At 46.2% G+C, this 19,317-nt stretch overlaps 1 protein-coding gene across 1 annotated transcript in view; it reads left to right on the top strand.

Moving 5' to 3' along the window:
* Positions 1–2,378: 2,378 nt before the first annotated feature.
* The window catches only part of LOC116939537 (fermitin family homolog 2-like), a 37,013-nt gene continuing 20,074 nt past the window's right edge, over positions 2,379–19,317 (top strand). The window contains exons 1-2 of the mRNA XM_032948053.2: positions 2,379–2,726; positions 7,426–7,606. Coding sequence (XP_032803944.1) covers positions 7,441–7,606 — 166 coding nt within the window. The 5' untranslated portion in view covers positions 2,379–2,726; positions 7,426–7,440. The remainder of the gene's footprint in view (positions 2,727–7,425; positions 7,607–19,317) is intronic.

Genomic DNA, 19,317 nt, shown 5'->3' with positions numbered 1-19,317 from the left:
CTCTTAAGAATGTGTTTTTTTTTTAATCAGAAGCATCCGGGGTGTGCCCGATCTCGTTAGGTGTGAATCTAATCAAAGTTGAGCCTGTCAAGTGCTTGTGTGGGCCTTACCTGGTAAAAAAAAAACATCGGATGGGTAGCAAGGTTGTTGTTCTACGGTGCTGCGATCATACGTTATAGACAGCAGAGGGCAGTGTAGCAAAGTTCATTGCACTGCGCGTCTATGCTCCCCTCCTTCAGTCCAACCCGCACTGACCAGCGTGGTGAAGTATGGTTAAATAACTCCGAACCCCACGACCTGCCCGGCGTCGAGTAGGCCGTCATCCAGCAGTGAATTGACAAAACGGTAGTACAGGTAGTAACATCTACATTGACTACATATACTGTTTGTAATTGATTGACGTGACTATCCCTGCATCCACTTGTGGTCGCTACATTCACTCGGGTACCGACAACAACTTTGAAAACGATCGATTACTGAATGCAAACGTGCAACAATGACCGACTAGGGGACGCATTTTATCCAAAGCTGGGGCGTGCATTGTACAATCCGGTAAGTGCGAGAGACCGTATTTCGAGGACTATCGACAGACGCGTTTGGAGGGGGTGCGTCTTATAATCCGGTGCGTCTTATAATCCAGAAAATACGGAAATCATCGAATTCGCCGGGTGTGATGACGGTGGTGGACTCTGAGTTGATTTAAAACCAGGCACACGTTTGGAGGGGGTGCGTCTTATAATCCGGTGAGTCTTGTAATCCAGAAAATACGGAAATCATCGAATTCGCCGGGTGTGATGACGGTGGTGGACTCTGAGTTGATTTAAAACCAGGCACACGTTTGGAGGGGGTGCGTCTTATAATCCGGTGGTGGTGGTGATGAGCGGTCGTGTAGCCTCGAACAAAGCCAGCCGAGTTCGATCACCGCTCACAGCCACCAACACCGGTGACGATTATCCGAACCGGTCATGGGCCTCCCCCTGGGTCGACTCAGCCTCAAATGAGTACCCGGTGCCGTGTGCAGTGAACATCGCCACTGCGGAGAGACAAAGGCGGCCGGGCGTGGTTGCTGGCCACCCACCCCTCCGTGGACCGTTCCCATACCCGTCAACTTCTTATCAGTGCCCTAGCTTATTACAGACCAATTCAGACCGTATTGGTCACCCCGTGCCCCTTATAAATATCAACGTTCGTCCTACAAAGTACCGTCAGCAAGAGAGAAACACAAACAATGAAGACACACATTTAGATTTTTTACTCAATTCCCCTGTACAAGAAGAATACGACGTCTCGTCCCTTCACCTGATGAAGGCCGCTTGTGTTGTGGCCGAAACGTCGTGATTTTTTGTAGTTTTTTTGTTATTTTATTTTCACCTACGTGACTTTACCCAATAGAACCAAAGAGTATGGATCCTAGCGGTCACGAAAGCTTTAAATCTAGAATACGACGTAAACCGTATGGGTTGACAGCTAAGTAGAATTATTATTATTACAGTCGTCAGCCCATGCGTCAATCAACTGCTGGATGAAGACCCAGCCGTGCCCGGCCATGGAGGGGGGGGGGTGGTGGGAAGGGAATCGTTGTCGTTTGACCAAACTTCAACCGCGCTGTGTGAAGAATGGAAGGGATGGAGGAGGGGGAAAGGCCCCGTACGCCGGATGGACCTGAAATCTCAAATTCCCCCAACACGGGGCCAAACCGCGTGGCTGTGACGGCTACTTGACGGGTATGCGTGCCGGCCTTCATAGGCGCTGCTTGCTCGCTAACACCACTTGCTCTCCCCCAACAGTTTGTTAAAGTTCATAATAGAGGGGGGTTAGATCGCGTAAATATATAATAAATGTGTCGTTAAAACCCGCCACCACCCGACACAGCCAACTAGTAAGGGTTGTCACGTAAACAGAACGTGCCAATTCGTCACTAGTGCAATACAGCCAGATCTGGCTGTCGCCTGATGAAGCTAGTTGTAATTACTGGCGAAACGTCGTACTCAGATTGTAAATGTTGTGGCTTGGCTCTCCAACTCACCGGTGTTGCTGTACTAGTGACGAATTGGCCACGTTCTGTTTACGTGACAACCCTTACTAGTTGGCTGTGTCGGGTGGTGGCGGGTTTTAACGACACATTTATTATATCTTTACGCTATCTAACCCCACCAAAAATGACCACCTCTATTATGGACGATATTGGTCGTGAAAGCATGCCACGTGTTAGTTGTCTGTTCAAGGCTTGACGGTACCGGGGTGATGGGTGGGGGATCTTTGTGTTTGTGGTGAGCGGCGGGAGGAGGTGGGGCAATGATGATGATGATGCTGATGGTGGTGGGTGTGATGGTTGTGGTGATGTTGGTTGTGGTGGTGGTGCTCGGTTTTGGGCGTGGGGCAAGCGGTGCCGAGCCGCAGTCTCCGTTCGCCACAGGTCTCTCGCCAAGCCTCCTTCCGTGTCACACCCCCCACCGTTTTGTTAAAAGAAAAAAGTAACACCCTTGTTTTGTTGCGCCATACTAAACACACACACACACACATCCGTTAATTTGTCTCTCCTCTCCCCGAGAGAGAGAGGGAGTAGCGGGAGGTTCATTCAGGCTGTCAACAGAGAAAAGTTACTGTCGGTGCTGCTGCTGCTGCTGCTTGGCGGTGGTGGTTGTTGTTGTTGGTGGTGGAAGGCGACAGACAAAGTTATCACCTTGCAACGAAGTCAATTCGGGAAGCAACGGGCAGATAAGAAGGTAAGCCCTTGCAGGCGACGTAGACGTTGCGTTTTGCTGGCAAGCGGCGGGGCTTCCAAAGGGCTGCTGCGCTGGCTGGCGGCTACGTCTGCGTGTGTCTCGTCTTCAGGAGGAATGCTGTCTGTTTGGTGGCCCTGAGGAATGTTGTGTAACGTTAACCGTGTGCTTCTCTCAGCCTTGTTTTAAGATGTCTCTCGCGCTACCTTCGTGAAGCTACGCACCATCACAGAGAAGCACGTACATTTATTTCTTCAAATGTGTGTGCGCGCGTGGATTTGTGTGTTCAGCGGTGATATCTGAACCGGTTTGGGGCACCCCCTCGGTCGACTCGGTATTAAATTGGTATTTGTACAAACATAAGAATTGGAGATACAAAGGCGGCCGGGCGTGGTTACTAACTTTCCCCAACAAGTTCGCTCGAGGACAATCAGATTGCCCACTTGTGTTGTTAAATGCCTCTCTTGCTGTAGTTATTGAGTGGCAAACGACACGGTCAACAAATTTGGACCGCTCATTGAGTTTCACTTTCATTTAATTCGTTCGTGAGCAGGCGAGACCACGCCGGAGATTGACACCGCCTTGGTGGGAAGTGAGGACAGCTGATAACAACAAAAACAAGAATAGTGTGCACCAAATGTCATTAATTCACGTTCCACGTAACCACATTAACGCAGTGCCATTTTTCATATTAAAGGTTTCTGGGTTGGACCGTCTAAATATAAATGTGTCATAACCCTGCACCAGCCGACACAGCCAGTAAGGGGCAGAAGTAGTAACTAATTGACGCGTTTTGTTGATCTAACCCAAAAACCCTTTATTATGAATAACTAGCTGCTTTGCCCGTCCTAGGACGGAAGCTGTAATATTTACGAAAACATTGAGCAGAGTATTATTGTATCTTGTGTAAATTTAATGGTAGTGAATCTTGCACAAAAGTACAGTGAGGGGAAAAAGTATTTGTTCCCCTGTTGATTTTGTACGTTTGCCCACTGACAAATAAATGATCAGTCTATAATTTTTATGGTAGGTTTATTTGAACAGTGAGAGACAGAATAACAACAAGAAAATCCAGAAAAACGCATGTCAAAAATGTTATAAATTGATTTGCATTTTAATGAGGGAAATAAGTATTTAACCCCTCTGCAAAACATGACTTAGTACTTGGTGGCAAATCCCTTGTTGGCAATCACAGAGGTCAGACGTTTTTTGTAGTTGGCCACCAGGTTTGCACACATCTCAGGAGGGATTTTGTCCCACTCCTCTTTGCAGATCTTCTCCAAGTCATTAAGGTTTCGAGGCTGACGTTTGGCAACTCGAACCTTCAGCTCCCTCCAACGATTTTCAATGGGATTAAGGTCTGGAGACTGGTTAGGCCACTCCAGGACCTTAATGTGCTTCTTCTTGAGCCACTCCTTTGTTGCCTTGGCCGTGTGTTTTGGGTCATTGTCATGCTGGAATACCCATCCACGACCCATTTTCAATGCCCTGGCTGAGGGAAGGAGGTTTTCACCCAAGATTTGACGGTACATGGCCCCGTCCATCGTCCCTTTGATGCGGTGAAGTTGTCCTGTCCCCTTAGCAGAAAAACACCCCCAAAGCATAATGTTGCCACCTCCAAAGCATAATGTTTCCACCTCCATGTTTGACGGTGGGGATGGTGTTCTTGGGGTCATAGGCAGCATTCCTCCTCCTCCAAACACGGCGAGTTGAGTTGATGCCAAAGAGCTCCATTATGGTCTCATCTGACCACAACACTTTCACCCAGTTGTCCTCTGAATCATTCAGATGTTCATTGGCAAACTTCAGACGGGCATGTATATGTGCTTTCTTGAGCAGGGGGGGCCTTGCGGGCGCTGCAGGATTTCAGTCCTTCACGGCGTAGTGCGTTACCAGTTGTTTTCTTGGTGACTATGGTCCCAGCTGCCTTGAGATCATTGACAAGATCCTCCCGTGTAGTTCTGGGCTGATTCTTCACCGTTCTCATGATCATTGCAACTCCACGAGGTGAGATCTTGCATGGAGCCCCAGGCCGAGGGAGATTGACAGTTCTTTTGTGTTTCTTCCATTTGCGAATAATCACACCAACTGTTGTCACCTTCTCACCAAGCTGCTTGGCAATAGTCTTGTAGCCCATTCCAGCCTTGTGTAGGTCTACAATCTTGTCCCTGACATCCTTGGAGAGCTCTTTGGTCTTGGCCATGGTGGAGAGTTTGGAATCTGATTGATTTATTGCTTCTGTGGACAGGTGCCTTTTATACAGGTAACAAGCTGAGATTAGGAGCACTCCCTTTACGAGTGTGCTCCTAATCTCAGCTCGTTACATGTATAGAAGACACCTGGGAGCCAGAACTCTTTCTGATTGAGAGGGGGTCAAATACTTATTTCCCTCATTAAAATGCAAATCAATTTATAACATTTTTCGTGCGTTTTTCTGGATTTTTTTTGTTGTTATTCTGTCTCTCACTGTTCAAATAAATCTACCATTAAAATTATAGACTGATCATTTCTTTGTCAGTGGGCAAACGTACAAAATTAGCAAGGGATCAAATACTTTTTTTCCCTCACTGTATGTCATCAAACACTTCACTGCAGTTCACTGTAGCACTGTATTCATGGCAGTGAATCTTGCACAAAACTACGTCATAAAATACCTCACTTCATGTCACTGTAGCACTGTATATATAACTGACCTTCAACTTGTTCAAATTCACTGCTCTGATACTTTATTCTCTTCTGCTTTCGGTCGCTGGGGTTGAAATTAATTGGAAATCGATACAATATCTGGAAAATCACCGAGAAATGTCTATTTTACTATAATGTAGAAGCATAAATTAGACTTACCTTTTATCTCAAGTGCTGAAGAAATAAATAAAGACACCAAATCCAATTTCAATAAAGAAACGTCAAACTTAAAGCGAATTTGCGAAAAAAATTCCACTCGACCTTCTGCGTGAGTGTAAAAATCCACCCGCTCACGAATATTAATGATGGGGGTGTGGCATGTGGAGTGACGTCACGTGCGGGACACACAGACACTCTTGGCTCATAGTAGTAATATTGGTTGGGAAAGCCTACGTGTTAAGCGCCGTAAAAAAAAAACGTTAGCATTCTGACAAGAGTCAAATCCAAACACGTAAACTAGATTAAATGAGGACGTGTGGTTATTTCTAAAACACATTTTGGAATCGATCACATTCGTCATCTCCTAGTCAACGAATCTTGCGGCTTTTTGGAGAACTCGCTGAAACGGTATGGAACAATAGAAACAGCATTTTAAGAGCTGACACGGTATTTTTTAGAAACGCTTACAGAATCATTGGTTGTACATGCAGCACGACAAGAGGGGCCCAGTAAACATGGGACACATGCCAACGTTGTTGGCCCCAACCTTTGCATGTCTACTCGTGAGCTGTGATGACTGCTTGATGAAGTGTCACTGGTTGTTATGCGCCAGTAACATTGCCCATAGAGACGAGCTACATTTATTGATGGTTCAGTTCATCCCTTGGCCTTGTTGTGACTTCCCAGCATCGTCCCAGCAATGAGTTGATGAAATTCCATCCCCTGAAGTGGTTTGCATGGACGGCAGTGTTTGCTTTGTTTCGCTGACTGCCCTCATTTGTTGGCACGCGAGTGCTTCATGTGAAGTAGCGTCATCAATTGTACAATTAACCGTCCGGACTGCCTAGTCTAATGGGATGTAGATGGTGGCATTCACTCGAAGAACTTGAACCTCCGATGACGTTAATGCGCGTAAGTCAGTGTTCGCCGATGAGGTCGTGACGGGTTTCTTTTTTCATTCCTTTTTTTGTATTCCTGTTGCTCTATGCCCCTGTACGGTTCCCGTTTGCTTGTAATGTGCACTGATGTCTACTTTGTTTTGAAAGCGATATTGGCACCTAAAACAAAGATGACTATATTAACGTCATAAAACATGAGCGCTTCATATAACGGTCCTAATATGACGTATCTGAGATGTCGTGATATTTTTTGGCCAGTTGTTTCCTGGCCACTGGGAACACGTGTGCTTTCCGAACAAAGCACACGTGTTCCGGACTAGTCCAATAACAAGTATCAAGAATATTTTCACAAGGGCTCTACATGGGATGTTTGCGCAATTCCTTTTTGATTTACTTCCGTATGGAATGGAACTGGAGTAGCAGGAGAAAACCCACGTGTAGACAAGCGAAGATCACTCAGATGCCACGAAGATTTCGGTCGAGCAATTTACTTTCATTGCCTTCAGTGGGCAGTTCATCTGCCCCAATAGGGACATGTCGCACCCACGCGTTCTCAGTGTGTGTGAAACGCTAGCCTCGAGCAATACTCCAACATCTTGATTCCCCACCTTCACCAACCTGCAATGACCAGCGTGGTGAAGTATGGTCAAATAACCCCCCAACCGGAGTGGGGATGCCCTCTTGCAGCAGTGGATTGACGAAAGGGCTGTACAGTTTTAGAGTCGTGCACTCTTCCAAAGAGTGGGCCGACAATTCGTTTTCCCCATGCCATATTTGGATTAACCACCCTTCAAAACCTCCCAAGTGCAAACGTCCTGAGGGCTGTGTCCAAAATCGGGAACAGGCGTGTGCCTCCGCTCCAGTCGAACGGTCTGTGAAAAAATCTAGCGGCGCACCCCGTCAGCGGAGTGGAGGTTTGGTTGGCGGTCTCACCGCCGTCCCGTTTCGTGGCTTGGCAGAAAGCGGCGTCGGCGATGGCGAAGCACCGAGAAGACGGGATCCGCACGGCGGACGGGCACCTGGCGGACGGCAGCTGGGAGCTGTCGGTGAACATCACGGACCTGGAGCGCCCCGTGACGGTGCGGCTCAAGGGGGACCTGCACATCGGCGGCCTCATCCTCAGGATCGTACAGGCCGCCGGTGAGTGGCGCGATCGCCTGCGCCAAAAAAGTGGAATGCGCGCGGCAGCGGCGGAAAGGGTTTGCACCAAAATTGTTGCTTAAAGAAATGTAAGCGTGATAACTATGTGTCTCGACAAGAATTCCGCTCGCGTTTGCCGCAAACCAATAATGCAGATTGTTGTCCAATACGATTGGACGACAATGTTCTTGTTTTAATATTGCCACGGCTACTTGATTTTAACCAAAACATTCCGCTCGCGTAAGTTGCAGCCCTCTATAAATCCACTGCCATGTTCAAGTTTCAGATTTATCTCGTGTAACCAAGTGATAGTGACCTGGGTCAGTCGTGGGGGTTATTTGAACAATACATCGCCAAGCAGGCGAGCGTGAGTTATTGAAGGTGGGGTGGAGCGTTGGGAGGGATAGTTTCCCACTATCAGTTCAGATGTCACTTCACCCCTGATGTTACCCATGACCACGAATTGAAGTCACTGGGTTCATACCTCAGTGGTGCTAACCGCTTCACAACCGATCCCCTTCCACTTGCAATAGTTGCAATAAACAACACGTCCCGATCCCCTTCCACTTGCAATAGTTGCAATAAACAACACGTCGGTTGTTGTTCGATCTTTGTTTAGTTTTTTTCTTATGAGTACCATACAGATGTGGATGTTGTTGCTGGTGTGAGGGTATGCCATGGTAGGTGACCCTTTGTCGCCACATTCACGTTGATATTTCAAGAGAACACTGCCACGCGCAGAAGTCTGCGTGTAACTTTGTAAGACTACGAATGGAAGATTCTCGGTGACGCTTTATTAGGGGAGTAACAATGGAGCGATTCATTGTTTACGTTCGATTCTTTAAGTTGGACAATACACGCATCAAATTAACGTGTAAGAATCAGTGTGTCCCCCCCCCCCATTGTATATAAATTATCTGCAAATAATTCTCTCAAATGTAGGCTATTGGAGTAAGACAAAATGGCATGAATCGACAGAACAAACGAGAAACAATACAAACGAGACCCGTGGATACTCGACGCAAGCATAGATTCTTGAGTCAAATCGTCACCCTGATTTCGTGAGATTTTATTTAGCGGGGTGCAGGAGGGTGGAGGGGTATTGTGCATCGTTACAAACCTAACGCCTCTCATGAAGAACCATACACAGTATGTAATGTAAAACGAATATTCTGATTGTCATCAGTACACGATATTCTACTGGGCACCACGGTGGCGAGATGTTAATTACCTCGCCTGGTATATAGGAGGACGTGGGTTTGATCCCGACCCTGACGCCCGTATATTTAGAGTTTGCATGTTCTCCCCGTGGTCACGTGGGTTTTTCTCCAGGTCCTCCGTTTTTTCCCTCCACATTTAGCAACGTGCGTTTAGAGTATTTGGCTGCTATATATTTCCACACGATGATAAGCCACTTTGTTGGGCTATCATTGGTGGCCAGGTCACATTCTGAAAAAGAGCCACATAGCTCAGTGGGCTTTACCTAGTAAACCTAAAATCTTCTTTGGTTCTTTCGGTAAAGTCACGTAGAATGAGAATAAAATAATAAATTGATAAAATAAAATAACACAATAATATTCTCACGACGTTTCGGCCACAACACAAGCGGCCTTCATCAGGTGAAGGGAGCGAGACTGTCTGGTAGGACAGCGCTGGAGTGAGAGAGCCACGTTCAGATCACGGCTTTTTAAGCTGTGTGAGAGGAACAAAGAGCCTTGGCGAAGGAATTAGCATAAAAATTTAGCATTGAAATGGCTGAATGATTAGCTTGTGACTGGTCACAGAAATAGCTATGTTAAAAGTTAAAGCATACACATCCGCAGAGGCACCCATTGTTAAAAGGAATTAGCATAGAATTTAGCATTGAAATAGCTAAATTAAGGCATACACATCCGCAGAGGCACCCCTTGATAATGGGATTAGCATAGAATTTAGCATTGAAATGGCTGAGTGATTCGCTTGTAACTGCTACAGAAATAGTTACGTTGAAGTCAGAGCATACACATTCACCGAGGCACTTAGTACAAATCAAACAGGAGAATTTAGCATTGAAATAACTAGGCGAATTTAGCATTGAAATAACTGGGTGATTTGCTAGTGACTGGTCACAGAAATGACTACACATCTGAGCTATTCACAGTACTATATAGTGAACCAATAAAAACTAAAATATAAATTACCTTCATGTTATCAATAAACTCTATATTCTCCAATCAGCTAAGCTACCAACCATAAGTCGTTATATATCACAATGCTATATGGCGAAAAAATGGGTGGATTCTTACCCTCAAATTTCCGTACCACGGATAGCTACGGGCCCCGTTCAGACGGACGAGTTCGTCCATGGTCGGAACAGAGGAGGGGGAGAGAGACAGCTGCGAAGCCCTAGTATACTCCATGTTGTAAACCATACCATTAACCGTGGTGTGAGAGGTATTAAGAGGCAATGCTGGCGAAAGAGCTGCGGTCTGAAGGTCATCGTAAAATTACAATTAATTAAGAACAGAAATGATTTAACACATCTTTCCAGTGGTTACTAAGCCTGAATCCATCTTCTCGGTTGAAATTGTCTCTGTGCTTGTATATGTGAATGGCCTCATGAACGAATCTCTCATGGTAGCCAGTTGGTTTGCAAAGAACCTCCGTCTTGGAGAAGTCAATGTCATGTGAGCCCACTGAATTGTAACAGTGATCTGCCACGGCAGAGGAGTTCGTCTTACCGTGTTTCAAGTCTGCTTTATGTTCGCGGATGCGGTCCGAGATATGTCTTTTGGTTTCTCCAATGTAGCTACTACCACAGAGGCACTTTAGTTTGTAAACGCCCGGGTACTGTATGTCTGGAAGAGCATCTTTTACAGATGGAACTAAATCACGGATTTTGTGTACTGTGTTGAATCGGACCTGGATCTTGTGTTTATTCAGGATTTTGGAGATCTTTTTAGTGACCCCTGCAATGTAGGGTAAGGTGATGGTTTTGAGTGGCTCCACAAGAGGATCCTTCTTCATGACTGGAGTGATGGCTTTGCGGATTGTGTAGTCGGAGTAGCCATTAGCCCTGAGAGCCTGGTGTACGTGCTTGAGTTCACTGGTAATGTGTTCCTGGTCGGAAATACATTGGGCTCTATGGTATAGAGTCTTGATGAGGCAGTTCTTCTGGGATGGATGGTGGTGGGAATCCGGTTTCAAGTAAGCATCTGTATGGGTAGCTTTCCTGTAGACAGAGTGGCTCATTGAACCATCATGTCTCCTTTTAATTAAGACATCCAGAAAGGGTAGTTTGCCATCTTTTTCGACCTCCATGGTAAATCTGATGGCTGGGTGTATGGAATTGATGTGGTCGCGGAATTGGTCTAGAGCAGGCTGGCCATGTGGCCAGATGACAAAGGTGTCATCAACGTACCTCTTCCATAAGGTCGGGCGTAGAGTGGCAGTCTGGATGGCGTCAGTTTCAAATTTTTCCATGAATACGTTGGCTACAACCGGAGATAGGGGGGAGCCCATTGGGGTGCCCTCAGTTTGTTTGTAGAAAGTTCCATTCCAGGTGAAGTATGTGTTGGTTAAGCAATGTCTCACCAGGGGGGGTACATCAGTATGCAGTCCTTGATGAACCAGGTCTTCAATGATAGCGATGGTGTCAGGTACCGGGACTTTGGTGAACAAGGACACCACATCAAAACTGACAAGCAGGTCGTTTGGGGACAGGGAAATGTCTTTGATTGTCGATACCAGGTGAGTAGAATTTAGTACCGCAGAGGTGGTTTTTCCAGTGAAAGGTCGCAGTATATCAGCCAGAAAACGTGCCAGTTTGTAGGTGGGGGAGCTGATAGTAGAGACGATGGGACGAAGGGGTGTATCTTCTTTGTGTATCTTTGGAAGGCCATATAATCTTGGTGGTCTGGCAGCAGAGGGTTTCAACAAGAACTGTTTGTTCTCATCAATTAATGCTGTTGAATCAGAGATAATTTTGTTCGTTTTGGTGACCAGGCTGTTGGTGGGGTCTCTTTTTATTTTTGTATAGCTGCCATCGTTGAGTAGTTCTTGAATTTTGTTGTTATATTCTGTTTTGTCCATGATGACAGTGGCATTGCCTTTGTCGGCTGAGAGAACGACAATATCATCCCTCTTTTTTAATTGAGATAATTCAAAACGTTCGTCTTTGCTGATGTTGCTAGGTGGCAACTTAGCGTTTTTGAGGGTTGCAGCGATTTCAGATCTTGCTACGTCTGCAGAGATGTGACTCAAGCCCTTGAGTGCAACGTCGACATTGGCAATGATATCATTAACCGGTAAGTGTCTCGGTGTGACAGCAAAGTTTAACTCAAGGGCTTGAGTCACATCTCTGCAGACGTAGCAAGATCTGAAATCGCTGCAACCCTCAAAAACGCTAAGTTGCCACCTAGCAACATCAGCAAAGACGAACGTTTTGAATTATCTCAATTAAAAAAGAGGGATGATATTGTCGTTCTCTCAGCCGACAAAGGCAATGCCACTGTCATCATGGACAAAACAGAATATAACAACAAAATTCAAGAACTACTCAACGATGGCAGCTATACAAAAATAAAAAGAGACCCCACCAACAGCCTGGTCACCAAAACGAACAAAATTATCTCTGATTCAACAGCATTAATTGATGAGAACAAACAGTTCTTGTTGAAACCCTCTGCTGCCAGACCACCAAGATTATATGGCCTTCCAAAGATACACAAAGAAGATACACCCCTTCGTCCCATCGTCTCTACTATCAGCTCCCCCACCTACAAACTGGCACGTTTTCTGGCTGATATACTGCGACCTTTCACTGGAAAAACCACCTCTGCGGTACTAAATTCTACTCACCTGGTATCGACAATCAAAGACATTTCCCTGTCCCCAAACGACCTGCTTGTCAGTTTTGATGTGGTGTCCTTGTTCACCAAAGTCCCGGTACCTGACACCATCGCTATCATTGAAGACCTGGTTCATCAAGGACTGCATACTGATGTACCCCCCCTGGTGAGACATTGCTTAACCAACACATACTTCACCTGGAATGGAACTTTCTACAAACAAACTGAGGGCACCCCAATGGGCTCCCCCCTATCTCCGGTTGTAGCCAACGTATTCATGGAAAAATTTGAAACTGACGCCATCCAGACTGCCACTCTACGCCCGACCTTATGGAAGAGGTACGTTGATGACACCTTTGTCATCTGGCCACATGGCCAGCCTGCTCTAGACCAATTCCGCGACCACATCAATTCCATACACCCAGCCATCAGATTTACCATGGAGGTCGAAAAAGATGGCAAACTACCCTTTCTGGATGTCTTAATTAAAAGGAGACATGATGGTTCAATGAGCCACTCTGTCTACAGGAAAGCTACCCATACAGATGCTTACTTGAAACCGGATTCCCACCACCATCCATCCCAGAAGAACTGCCTCATCAAGACTCTATACCATAGAGCCCAATGTATTTCCGACCAGGAACACATTACCAGTGAACTCAAGCACGTACACCAGGCTCTCAGGGCTAATGGCTACTCCGACTACACAATCCGCAAAGCCATCACTCCAGTCATGAAGAAGGATCCTCTTGTGGAGCCACTCAAAACCATCACCTTACCCTACATTGCAGGGGTCACTAAAAAGATCTCCAAAATCCTGAATAAACACAAGATCCAGGTCCGATTCAACACAGTACACAAAATCCGTGATTTAGTTCCATCTGTAAAAGATGCTCTTCCAGACATACAGTACCCGGGCGTTTACAAACTAAAGTGCCTCTGTGGTAGTAGCTACATTGGAGAAACCAAAAGACATATCTCGGACCGCATCCGCGAACATAAAGCAGACTTGAAACACGGTAAGACGAACTCCTCTGCCGTGGCAGATCACTGTTACAATTCAGTGGGCTCACATGACATTGACTTCTCCAAGACGGAGGTTCTTTGCAAACCAACTGGCTACCATGAGAGATTCGTTCATGAGGCCATTCACATATACAAGCACAGAGACAATTTCAACCGAGAAGATGGATTCAGGCTTAGTAACCACTGGAAAGATGTGTTAAATCATTTCTGTTCTTAATTAATTGTAATTTTACGATGACCTTCAGACCGCAGCTCTTTCGCCAGCATTGCCTCTTAATACCTCTCACACCACGGTTAATGGTATGGTTTACAACATGGAGTATACTAGGGCTTCGCAGCTGTCTCTCTCCCCCTCCTCTGTTCCGACCATGGACGAACTCGTCCGTCTGAACGGGGCCCGTAGCTATCCGTGGTACGGAAATTTGAGGGTAAGAATCCACCCATTTTTTCGCCATATAGCATTGTGATATATAACGACTTATGGTTGGTAGCTTAGCTGATTGGAGAATATAGAGTTTATTGATAACATGAAGGTAATTTATATTTTAGTTTTTATTGGTTCACTATATAGTACTGTGAATAGCTCAGATGTGTAGTCATTTCTGTGACCAGTCACTAGCAAATCACCCAGTTATTTCAATGCTAAATTCGCCTAGTTATTTCAATGCTAAATTCTCCTGTTTGATTTGTACTAAGTGCCTCGGTGAATGTGTATGCTCTGACTTCAACGTAACTATTTCTGTAGCAGTTACAAGCGAATCACTCAGCCATTTCAATGCTAAATTCTATGCTAATCCCATTATCAAGGGGTGCCTCTGCGGATGTGTATGCCTTAATTTAGCTATTTCAATGCTAAATTCTATGCTAATTCCTTTTAACAATGGGTGCCTCTGCGGATGTGTATGCTTTAACTTTTAACATAGCTATTTCTGTGACCAGTCACAAGCTAATCATTCAGCCATTTCAATGCTAAATTTTTATGCTAATTCCTTCGCCAAGGCTCTTTGTTCCTCTCACACAGCTTAAAAAGCCGTGATCTGAACGTGGCTCTCTCACTCCAGCGCTGTCCTACCAGACAGTCTCGCTCCCTTCACCTGATGAAGGCCGCTTGTGTTGTGGCCGAAACGTCGTGAGAATATTATTGTGTTATTTTATTTTATCAATTTATTATTTTATTCTCATTCTACGTGACTTTACCGAAAGAACCAAAGAAGATGAATCATTGCAGTCACGAAAGCTTTAAATCGAAAATTAAACCTAAAATCGTTTAGTTTTCGTAAATGAGGCCCGCCCATCTTTGTATCTAAACAGCACATTCCATGAGGAAGCATTGTTCCACGCTGTTAATAAATAGTATCAATGGAAACTTAGTTTTTTGTGAACTTTATCGAGTCCCTAAAACGAATGTTTTTTTTTTATTTTAAAGAAGTGTCGGCACAAAAGCGGCAAAGCCCGTCCCCCCGGTGACTCGGCTGCGTGCGGCACGGCGGCGACGAGGAGCTGGCAGGAACCGCCGTGCGTGCCGTGGCAGGTTCCGGCTCCAGGCTGCGTCGCTCACTGCCCAAACCATTAATTTATTCTGCTTCATGCGAGTCCTGAGGCCAAATGGTACGGAATGCACCTGATCTCATGAGCCAAGCCGAGTTGAGCATGCATAGTGCTCGCTTGGGTCAGGGCAGGGGTCGGCAACCTGCGGGCACTCGAAGGACCGCTCCGTGATTCTATTAAGGGCCATCTCGGGTTCACATGCATTGGCAGCTCTTGAAATATTGCAGGGGGGTTTTTTTCCTCCCGAATTTGGGAGAAAAAAAATTGCCCGTTATTTCGGTTGCCAACCCCTGGGTATGAGTGACCACGCACCCACAGGATGTCGTAGGGCTGCGGGGTGATGTGGTGGATTGCAGAGGGCATCGCAGTGTACTTTATATGCTTGCACATTCATGCTCCCCCACCTTTACAAACCCGCACGAACCTGCCGAGTGAAAGAATGTTCAATTAACCCCTGCGGCCCACACTTCCACGGGGAGGCCCACATCCAGTAGTCGATTGAGAAAGGGATAAATATGTATGGATGGATGTTGAACTTCTTTCTCACTGTGCATGTCTAACCATGTTAATGGGAGGTGCGGGGGAAGGACAACAAACTAACCACAAAAAAGCAGTTCTCAAGAAATGAGTTTCAATCTAGATGATTTTAAAGTGCACAGCTCCAGTGGCTTCCTAATATCAGAAGTAAGAGGGTTCCAGATGGCCTGAAGAAGTGCATCTGAAAGCGCGCGATGCAGTGGCCGTATTTGTTCGATGGCTAGCGAGAAGCCGCTGTGAGGATGATCGGAGTTTGCGTGATGGTTTGTGCCGCTTGACGAGATCGGGAAGGTATTGTGGTTCATATGTGGAAAGCACTTTGTGTGCAATGAGTGCGACCTCATAATGCACATACTCACCGACACACTTTATTCACGTTGAGCAACTAAACGGACTTTGAGAATGTAAAGTGACCGAGCGAGTTTCCACATTCCTGGTCACAGTTATAGTGCTCAAGCAAAAAAGGCAGCCTCCCACACAATTCGACTTTTCTGGCAGTCGTAGTTAACTACGGAGAATATTTGCAGACGATTTGACAAACAACAGCTGGTCGAACACGACGGTGGTGCCGGCCAAATGGAGTTATCGGCGGCGATCGGTGGGAAACGCCTTTGTCGAGGAACCGAGTGTTGACACTGTCAGCAGAATGGAATTATGGGGAGTCAAGTTGTTTTTTTGTGGGCAGGGGTGGGACGAACAACCCCCAGACACAGGCTGCACACACCACGTTGTGCGGGACGTAAAGAGACGCGCCGCACCTCTGCCCCTTCCAGGATGTGCAGAGATGTGCCACTTGAGAGCCGTGGATGACAATTAGATGCTGTCGAGTAAAACCAGACGTGGTGCAATGGTTAAGACACTTGATTTGTAATCCAGAGGTCACTGGTTCCATCTCATGGCACGGCAGTTGAAGCGACGGTGCAAGTTTCCTGAATGCCCCTGCCTCGGCCCACCCAGCAGTATAAATGGGTGCACCAAAGTTAGTCAAGCGGCAGTTGGCGTGCGGTGGGGTGATGTGTGGGTGCCCCGACACGCTTTCAAGACATCTGGCTAACGTATGAGAGTCGACAAAAATGCCCTCTTTAGAGAGGGCATTTGTAGTGGGGAGGCCCTTTCGCCAGCAGTGGCATTAGCGGGTAGCACCTTTGCCTCCTTTTACGTAAAAATAAGAGTGAAATGTTAACAAAAATTGGCACAAACTCGACGTTAGACTAATGTAGAAGCGTCACGAGGTATTCCAGAAAATGGAATTCCACTTTCACGTAAAATAATTGTCTGTAGCCTTTCAACCCTTGACCATATCACTCAGAAAGTGCCCGATCGTCAGCTCTCGGAAGCTGAGCAGGGTTGAGCCTCCCGTAGTGCTTGTGTGGGCGACCACCGTACATGCTGGGTTGTGGGGCTTTCACCAAACCGCAATGGGTAGCGTGGCGAAGTGTAGTCAAATAACTCCCATTATATGCACCACTATGTGGAGGGACTCATCTAGCAGTGGATTGACAAAAGGGATGTGAAATGTACATTGGTTGATTGGTGTTTTAGACTTGATATTTCTAGTGAGCATCTGTTTAAACAATGGACCGGTTGGGTATCATAAGCGAATGATGGTTAAAGTACTCCTGGGTCGCCAGGTAATAATGGCAAGAGCACTGCCTCTGTATGGATAATGGATTGATATTATTAGACAATGCAGTATCTCTGTGAACTGTGTTGACAATATTAGGTTGGCTACATGTACCTGTGGACTTTGCATACTGACTTCTTTTTTTAAGTCACCGTTTTACTGCTGAAAGTGCGTTGAGGCAGTGTTCACGTCCCGTTTACAGCCCTGAGTCAGTGGTGGATATTTCACAATCCTATATTGAGGGCGAGTCTATCCCTAAAACAACCACCGTCGATTTTGTGCACTCAAAGCGGTACCCCCATTTCATGAACCCCCAGAGGGATGAGATGGGTTGAGTCAATCCCCAACGGGGATTTGAACTCACAACCTTCCAATTACGAGCCGATCCCTCTTACCATAGCCACGTGGCTGGGCAACGATTGGCTACCGCCGATGCAGTTGTGCAAGTGCCGCACGTGCCGTGAGCTGGGCGCCCTTGTGATCTAACCCCTTTCCTGTTTACTCATCCTCTGAATGATAAATGCAACTGCAGGCACCTAACAATGAGCAGTGGGTGGAGACTCCCAACCAAACCACACACAATTACCGTTTCAGTTGATGCCTGTGACGTTATTCATAAGAATGGATTGCTGTGCTAACGGTGGGATAATTACCCATGATTATGGGACGAGGCGATGTCTCTTCCTCCGTGCCTGCTGGAACCCGACCCTTCTGTGCCGACGTGGCTGGTGGCCCGGGTCACGTGTTATTCGGTCAGTGCAGGCGCTCGACAATGGGTGGCAATGACGCTGTGACACATGGCAATTTGTAGAGATGCTCGCGATGCGTGCATCGAATCGTGCCTGCGGGAAATCTATCGCTCGCTACTTTTGGACATGATATGGTGATGTCGGGATTGGAGCGGTGGCGCAGTGGTTAGTGCGCAGCGCTATGAACCCGGCCACCAGAGTTCGATTCCCTGACACGGCTAATAATAATGCGATTTGTAGCATACAGAGCCAAGCTCGGTGTCACTCGAAAGCCATGTGACAGAGGTGGAGCCTTTAAGTAGCTCTTGAAAGCAGGTGCTGCGAATGTGCAGTGGCATGGTGTTCCAGATGGCGAGGGTTAATATCAGTGATGAGTTTTCAATCTATATTGAAAACTAATTTCTTTAGAACTGCTTTTTGTGTTTAGTTTGTTATTCCCCACACCTCTAATTAGCTACATACGGTGCAAAAGCAATTCAACATATATACATCTGAACCGGGTCCTTCGTTTCAACGTGCACTGACCAGCTTGGCGAAGTATAGTCAAAACGAACCCTCATAACTGACGTGGTGTGTGGTGGCCTTAATCCAGCCATGTGGATTGACAATGAGCTGTAAATTCTGACGCGTACGATACATATGGCTCCATGGAGTGAACAAAACTTTACAAACCAGGCGGAACTATTTCAAACGCCACAAACGAGATGCTAAAGAGGAGACGATACATGCATCGATTTTTGAATGAAATCGCGGCCATAGATAGTAACTTGAATCAATTGCATGGTTAATGCATGTACGTAATGTCACATATACAGTCACCATAATGGTCCCTGTAAAAAAAAAACACAGACTGCGAGATCACCTGCCTTTCAAATGTAAGCTGTTTTTTTTTAAAGATACAAATCAATGACGAATTAATGGAATTGTAACAAGGGATCTTTTCTGACGTCGCTGTGCGGGCAACGAGTCTCTGTGGAATTATCGCGTCAAGTTCTATTTTGTCCAAGACAAGAGCTTGGAGCAAGCGTGTAGCACTGCACGCTAATATCGGTGGGCGTTTACAGAAAATTCCTGGCTCCTTTCCAGTCAAGGCTGCATGTCGATGCACTGACATTTTGGGAACCAAACCGCACATGTCTTGGCTTTTATGAAACAGAATTCATGATATAGTTATCACATCATAGACAGAAAGCAGCAGCACCCATTAAAATGTGATCGTGAACTCTGCTCATGAGCCAGAGAGAGAATCTTTGGGTACAGACATACGAGCAGCACGGAGTTCTGCATCTCCACATGTAAAATCCCTCGGTGTATAATATCAGACCAATATATAGAAGCATAAATAGTTTAAGCAAGCAAACTGGACAAAATAAATAAATTTGCGAAGGCTACATTTAC

The sequence above is a fragment of the Petromyzon marinus genome, chromosome 6 (genome assembly GCF_048934315.1).
Source record: "Petromyzon marinus isolate PM22_M1 ecotype Great Lakes invasive population chromosome 6, UKy_Petmar_22M1.pri1.0, whole genome shotgun sequence".
NCBI classification, from domain to species: domain Eukaryota; kingdom Metazoa; phylum Chordata; class Hyperoartia; order Petromyzontiformes; family Petromyzontidae; genus Petromyzon; species Petromyzon marinus.
This window is presented reverse-complemented; position numbering and strand designations above follow the sequence as displayed.